At 39.7% G+C, this 7670-nt stretch overlaps 1 protein-coding gene across 2 annotated transcripts; it reads left to right on the forward strand.

Annotated features, from left to right (window-relative positions):
* The first annotated feature begins 2879 nt into the window (after positions 1 to 2879).
* On the forward strand, positions 2880 to 5336 carry LOC148026902 (SKP1-like protein 11). Of its 2 annotated transcripts, none has more exons than XM_087690534.1 (2): positions 2880 to 3375; positions 4970 to 5336. In XM_087690534.1, the coding sequence occupies exons 1-2, from the start codon at positions 3037 to 3039 to the stop codon at positions 4973 to 4975; spliced, it is 345 nt and encodes a 114-aa protein (XP_087546660.1). In that variant the 5' UTR covers positions 2880 to 3036; the 3' UTR covers positions 4976 to 5336. The 2 variants fall into 2 exon arrangements, with proteins under 2 accessions (XP_087546660.1, XP_087546659.1); XM_087690533.1 differs by having other exon boundaries at positions 4848 to 5326.
* The last annotated feature ends 2334 nt before the right edge of the window (positions 5337 to 7670 follow it).

The raw sequence follows: 7670 nt of genomic DNA on the forward strand, positions 1-7670 counted from the left end.
GCTCTCAAAAACATTGCGATACATACTTCGATGATATCCAAGTGCGACTACATAAATCACTTTGTGATATGACCATTTTGATACTTTTAATTGCTTAGGATAATTCCAACTTTTAAAAAGAAAGTTAGTATATGTTCTATGAAGACTTACATTTAAGAAAGGGGATACATAAAAAGTCATACATGTATATATCTTATAAGCTTAAATAGGGGGATATATTAGTCTTACAAGCTTCATAAATAGGGGTTTTTTTACTAAGTCCTTGCACGCAGGTGACATGTCTTCTTTACAATGAGTGAACCCCCCGTGCCGAGCAACCAATGTCAATGCCAACTAAGCATAAACATAAAATGTTGATGTAACATTGTATGTGCCTGCCTGTGGACCGTGGAAAATAATCCTGGATTGAGGTAAATCAGTCCACAAATCAATGCCAATGATAACCACCAATGTCGAGCATCAAGGGGGTGTTCCAAGTGCCAAATGACGTGTTTTCAAGCTGCTAATAAAAAACCAATTTTTTGCAGGTCTTCAAGCTCGCCCAAACTGATCTAGGGCCTATGGAAGGGTTGCACCAAGGTGGGGGAGTAGTCAAGGACCCTTAGGAGCTCCCTCTTAAAGGGAAAAATCACCGATAGAGAGTAGGTAGCATCACAAGAAGCAAGAGGACATGGCTGCCCTACTTTACAAAACTTGTGGACTGAAATAAAATAGTAAAAGAGAGCTCCAATACCTCTAAAGGAATGCCCTGAGGGTGTCCAAATGGGCCGGGTAGGTGCTCGAGAAGCCAGGGAGTGACAGGAGCTCAGGAGAGTCGGCTATGGTTGCCAGGAAGGAGACCCAATGAGTATAGGTAATCAATAGAAAGTTGAAGGAGTCACGAACCAAGTCAGAAGGCTCGAGCAACCATGCTCTAATACCAATTGAAAGGTGAGAAGGATCAAAACTTGCTTGGAAGAGCTATGGCGGGAGAGCAAGAGCAAGAAAGAGAGAGAGACCAAATGGGAACTCCAACAATCACAATGTGTGACTGGGCCTTCCTTTATTCAGACTATCACTAAAAGAATAAAGAATAAAGTGACAGTGATGAGCGCCCGCCACCTGCAATGTGTAGTGGCGGGTACTGTCAATGTAGTAATACACGGCCGGCTAGGCAGAGATGCCTTTACCCCCAACAAGCAACTTGAAAAAAAATCATAAAACACCTTGAAAAAGGACAAGTGTTTTTTATAATAGAGTCAAAAAGATCAACAAAGCGTACGTAGGATATACTTGAACAACTCGGTCACACTCGCTTCACTCCACCCATATTTTTCCTGCACACTTAGGAGTACAAGCAGCATCTTCAGGTGAGATACTTAGCACCCATCATAAAAGTGAAAGTTACTCACTGGAAGGTAAGATGGTAATCCTTGCAACTGTGATGATGCCACTTATGGTTTTTAGGGTTTCTATCTTTGGCTTTAGCAAAGCTAACATGAACAAGGTGGAGAAACTCTTCTACAATTTCTTGTGAATCTAGGGTGAAGGACAACAATGGCCGCCTAGGATGTAGTAATAGCATCTAAGCATGGAGGACTTGGCTTAGAAGCCTTAAAGGCCAAAGTTAATCTTCTGATCTTCCACCTTGTCAAGAGATTGGACTCCCAACAACCTTAGGTTATCTTGGTGAAGCATTGGATTGTGAATTATAAGATGCCATGTGGCCAATGGCCTAGTCTCTTCATTTGGGATATCCTTCCAAATTGTGGGCATAAGTTCAAGATCTTTGACTCAACTATAGTCCAAAGAATAGCCTATGCATGGAAGGAGAAAATAGATGGTGTGGTTTGGTTTAGTACTTCTTGCAACAAGGGTTACCCTAGTCTCACTCAAGTCATATGGACCTTTCTTGATGCCTTCAATAAGGTGAAGCACCAGTGTGCATAATAACCCTAGATTAGCGAGGAAAATCAATTTGTATCCACAAGGGGTGCAAAGGTATTTGAAATGACCAAATACTTGACTATCTCATAGTTGAAGAGATCAAACATAAGTTTTGCTTTAGTGAGGAGGAGGTCCTCTAGTTCAATGGTTTAATCCAAGACAAAAAGGAAGACTAGCCTACTTCCTATGTCATAAACAAGCTAAAGCAAATTGATTGTCTCAAGATAGGAAATGGGAAGCTTTTGAGTGAATGTAAAAAGGCTAAAGATTTTGCAAGGAAGGACAGCAAACACATCCTGAAGATGGCTATGGGAGAAATTAGCACTACTAACTAACCAGGATGAGGACATGGAAGAGAAGGGCAGTAAGAGTTTGGGCGCCCACACCCTTGAAGAAGCTAAACTTTAGCCTTTGGAAGATGCCAATGAACAAGTTTGCTACCAGGAAAAGACTTAATAGGTCAAGGAGAATCACAAACTATGTGGTTTGTGTGAGAGACAACTAGAACCTACAAAGCATTTATTTTGGGATTGTATTGCATCTAGGAAACTTTGGAAGAACTTGCAAAAGTAGGTTGATAATGTCACATTTCATTCTACCGCAACAACAAAGACTGTGCTTTTTAGCGAGGAGAGCATCTTGAATGAAGGCATCCTACAAATCTAGGAATGGAATTTGAGCGGTGGCTATTAAAGCCATATTGAGGCAGAGGAATAATAATGTTTTGCGATACTTGGGAATATTTCCTATCCCATGCATCTCTATTAAAGCCATATTGAGGCGGAGGAAAAAAAAATGTTTTGGAATACTTGGGAATATTTCCTAGCCCATGCATTTCTATAGAACTATTACGTAGTAGTTGCGAATCCCTTTCTATTATTCTTTATCGGAATTATGTTATTTCTTCTATATTCACCGATGATACTCGTACAATATCCATGCATTCTCGAAGCCGTCGCGACTGCTGGAGTATCGATGCGACAATATGATGGCGGAAGAGGCGAACTGATGCGATGGCTGGATGAAGGAGCGTGAGGTGAGGCTGATGCAGGGGCTGGATTGAGGAATATCAAAGGAAAGAGAGAGAGAGAGAGAGAGAGAGAGAGAGAGATGGCCGAAGCGTCGCCGAGTCGCGGGACGATAGTGGGCAGCTTAGACGGGCAGCCTCTAGAGGTGACGGAGGGCATGTGGGCGATGTCGGAGGTGTTGCGGGACATGGTGACGGACCACGACCAGGCGCCCCGGCCCAACCACGTCTGGGCACGCATCACCGCCCCGGTCTGGGCTCGCGTCGCCGAGTTCTGCGACTACGTCCATCAGGCCCAGAAGCGCCTCGACCACATGCCCATCGGGAGCGCCGCCTATACCCAACTTATCAGTGACATCGACTCCTTCAAGCAATACTTCATTAGCAGCCTCAACCCTGCCTTCACCTGTGGCGTGATTCAGGTATACGCCATAATACCCGACAATCAGGTCACACACAAACACACACACACACACAGAGGAGGGGAGGGGTGTAAGTGAGACGTAACACGAGTGATTCAGGTATATCATTCAATAAATTAGACCTCAGGAGAGAGAGAGAGAGAGAGAAAGAGAGAGAGAGAGAGAGAGAGAGTGTGTGTGTGTGTGTGTAGGGAGAGAGAGTGCGTGTTTGAGTTTGTGTGTGTGTGTGTGTGTGTGTGTGTGTGTACACCTTAGGTGTCTGGTTGAGCATAGTTGGTAGGTTGAATGCATAATAAACCCTTACTGCCATCTACTAATATGAACAATTTGTACAAGACTTTAGTTCAATTTGAACCCATGACTACACATTGATAAGAATTAGCAATTAACAACTAAGGGAGCCACCTAATTACAAAAAAAAAGGGAGGGAATATATGTGTGTACACTATTTTTCCCTTGAGGAGGAACGATCTTGTTTATCTAATTCCAAATAAAATGAATTAATATTTTTAAATTAGAAGTTGGGGACAAAGAGGGATAATGATTCTTTTGAGAGGGGAGTGAGCAAGCAGATAGACAAAGGTAGAGAGAGAGAGAGAATGTGTGTGTGTATGCGTGCGTGTGCATGCACATGCTATGTGTGCATATGTGTGATTGTGTTTGAGGTGGTCCCTTTGTACACCGTCTCGATGGACATTGGTGTCATGCCTACCATGATTGAGACCATTAACATCCATGACATATGCCCATGACAACATGTGCAGTTGCATTGATGCATGCACCACCAATCCCATCCATAATCATAAGTGACAAGGTAGAATCTTTTGAATGGTACAATTTAAGCATTTTATTTGGTTTGTATTCTTTTAATTGTTATTGAGAAAAAATATATATGTGTATACTAAGAACTATGTAAACGTTTGTGAGTCAAAGGATTAATGGATTACTCCTTGCACCCATTAATCAATTACATCATTGATGAGCACTAGAATAGTAGTAGCCATTATGCCAAACAAGCAATTGCATCATTGATGAGACTTGAGAGTCAAATCTAGGTGTACATTTTTTAAAGGAATACTCCATCTCAACCCTATTATGGTGGATGAACAACTAGGCTAGAAGGGTTAATGGGTTTTCAACTAGATCATAGAAGCTCCTAAGACAAACTTAATTAGCGTAAGTCAAGCCATAGCAAATCTCAAAGGCTATCAATGGTAGAACAAAGTTTCCCTTTAACCTATTCATATAGTGAAGTCACCAATATTGAGGAAACAACTCATCCCTTCATACAAAGTTTTTTACTCCAAAGATCATTTCTATTACATGTAGTGACTATATTTTTCTAGGGTACCATTTAGAGAATATTGTGTATTCCTAAGCTCATTATTCAATTACCTAGCAAAATCTGGAACCTCAACTTGCCTTTTTTTAATGGTTCTCTAAACCTAACACCACACCACTTGGATTTGGAGGCGGCAAATTATCTTCACATTCAAGAACTACTCGACCTTATAACAGAAGACGTTGCGAAAAGGATTATAAAAATGACAACAAAGGAAATAAGGGATTTTTTTAACATTGAAAATGATTATAGCGCTGAAGAAGAGAGCACCATTAAAAAGCAAAGCCCCCTAAAGGGGCGATGAGATCAGCGAGTGAGGAAATGGATATCAATCGATGGATTCTGATAAATGCAAAAATGGAGATTGATGGATGAGACCAAATGAATGTGGAAATGGAGATTTTCTTTTGATAGGTAATTCTAACTTTCTTATGCTTTAGTGAGAAGGCACAATGTTAAAGCCCTTGCAACACTGAGGCTTAACATAAAAGTTGCTTTTGTAATCATGTTACTGTAAGTGTCTTTTAGCTTCAAATGTGTCATACCATCTCAATTACACCAAAGACAAAATAAATTCTACTACTGCCACTTGTTTTTACTCTTTAGATTAGCAACTCTTGGCTAAGGACTTGATATTGATTATTACAATGAGTTTCTCTTAACCTGTTGTTGAGTTCAATATAATAAGCATTGAATAATAGTGTGACTTTAATAAGTATGAATTATAGTGTAACTTTTTGTTGCCATCTTGGTGATACATCATATGGTGTTGCCTACCCATATGATAACAATAGGTGTGTAACTTAGCCTCAACTTAGCTTTATCACATATCAAAGTTTCGCCTAACCATGTGAATGAAAATCAAGATGACAATCATAAATACTTTGGCTAACAATGTAAATCATAACTAAGCTCTAAATCATATATCCATTTAGAGCTTTTAAAATTGTATACCAAGTTGTACACAAGTGCATTGAAATCATTGAAAGCATGAGTATATGCATGAATTTATTTGTCTTCCATTAAGCATTGATTTATTTATGTCTTATCTATCATTAATATATTTCTCATGCAACCATGCATATAACACGATGTTTGTGTGGAAGAGTATACACATGTGTGGACATTTCTAATTGCAAAATGTTGTGTGCTCGCGCACGCGCGCGCGCGCACACACACACACACACACACACACACACACACACACACACACACACACACACACACACACACACACACACACACACACACACACACACACACACACACACACACACACACACACACACACACACACACACACACACACACACACACACACACACACACACACACACACACACACACACACACACACACATGCACACATGCAAGCTCTCTCTCTCTCTATATATATGTGATTGATTGGACACTAGCAAATGTTTTGGGAAGTGTGTTGTGTGCACCTATGAGTGCTAGTGGTCCTTTGCCTATAGAGAAATAAGTACACATTCTTTGTGATGGGAAAAAGGAACATCTAGTAGTATTGAAGATCTTCAATGCAAATGGGTTCTAATCATCCCTAAAGTCAAATTCTGATCCTTCTTGGGTGGATGCTACATTTGTAGAACTTCGAGATAGTGAGGTACTTTAGCTTTGGCTCATGGAAAAGTTGAAGGCTAGTATAGTATTGAATGGAAATAGTTATAGCCTGGCAATAAGGATTTTGAAGGATGGAGAGGTTCTATATCTTTGATGGTTGAAGACTGGGACATAACTAAGTGAGCATGAGACCAATCTCATGGCTACACTAGAACTATTAATTATGAGGCCAATCTCATTGTTACACTAGAACTAAGTGAGCATTATGAATCTCATGGCTACACTAAAACTATTAATGATGAGAAGCATTATGGGGAGGTTCAAGTGGCCCACCATTAGTTGACAAATGTAGTGATCCTAATACCAAATAGCACCTTCCCTTTCAATTGACAAAGTAATTGACAAATGTGGTGAGCCTAATATCAAATAGTAGCTCCCCTTTTAGTTGAAAAAATAGTACATGAAGAACTCTAGACTAGACCACTCCTACATTAGTGAGGTGGCTTATGAATTGCCCAAAAAATAGGGTACTTTAGGAGCTAATAGATGTAGGTCAGCAACCCATCCTTCTTTCTAGAATACTTGCTTTCCATATAGGTCTCAGAATCATCCATCTTGGGTTAATATTTACTTTTTGAGAGAAGATGCCTACACAAAAGTTTTCAAAAGGAATGGGATTTAACTTTGTAAGAAATCATCTATATAACATGTGTTCAAAGGGTACTAAGAAATACCTTTTCTTTACATGCTATAGTACTATAAAATGACCCCTTTTACTTTACTAAAATTATGGATTTTTTTCACATCACAATTAAAAAACCCCTTCTGTAAATATAATCCTATAAATTTTACTAAATAAAATATCCTTTCTTTTGAGCTCACTTAGCATTTTACATGTTCTATAAGGTGCACCCCTTGGGTGAACATTGTAACATATATTGGAGAATTGTATTGAGGCTATGATTGCCTTCTCCTAAGGATAAGGGTAAAAATTTGTTGGAGAAAGAAGTCTTCATACTTGTGTTCTCAATAACTTCTAGATGTTTGGGTTCAACTAAAATCTCATTGGGATCTTGAAGATAAAGACATTGAAGGGCATAATGGGTTCTATTCTAGAGCCCTAAAAACAAACATGAGAGAGTGTGTGTATGGTGCTAAGTCTAGTTCTAAGACTCAACCCTATGAAAGTCAACATTCAGCTCTAAATTGACAATCTCAATGAGAATCCACCCGACTTATCAAGTTCACCCTAGAGTGCTCCCATCAAGGGAGACACCCACTCACTTTCCACTCCACACCCAAATTATATTTAGTGTGATACAAAATGGGAAGAAGTGAATACAACTTCCTTTATTAACCTTTAAAGTGGGTT

The sequence above is a fragment of the Lygodium microphyllum genome, chromosome 13 (assembly GCF_053477565.2).
Source record: "Lygodium microphyllum isolate KBCC chromosome 13, Lygodium_microphyllum_v1.1.10, whole genome shotgun sequence".
Classification (NCBI taxonomy): Eukaryota; Viridiplantae; Streptophyta; class Polypodiopsida; order Schizaeales; family Lygodiaceae; genus Lygodium; species Lygodium microphyllum.

Coding starts and splice junctions, on each gene's coding strand:
- LOC148026902 (XM_087690533.1), top strand. CDS start 3,037: ATGGCCGAAGCGTCGCCGAGTCGCGGGACGATAGTGGGCAGCTTAGAC. Junction 3,376..4,847: donor TCACCTGTGGCGTGATTCAG/GTATACGCCATA, acceptor TTGGATTTGGAG/GCGGCAAATTATCTTCACAT.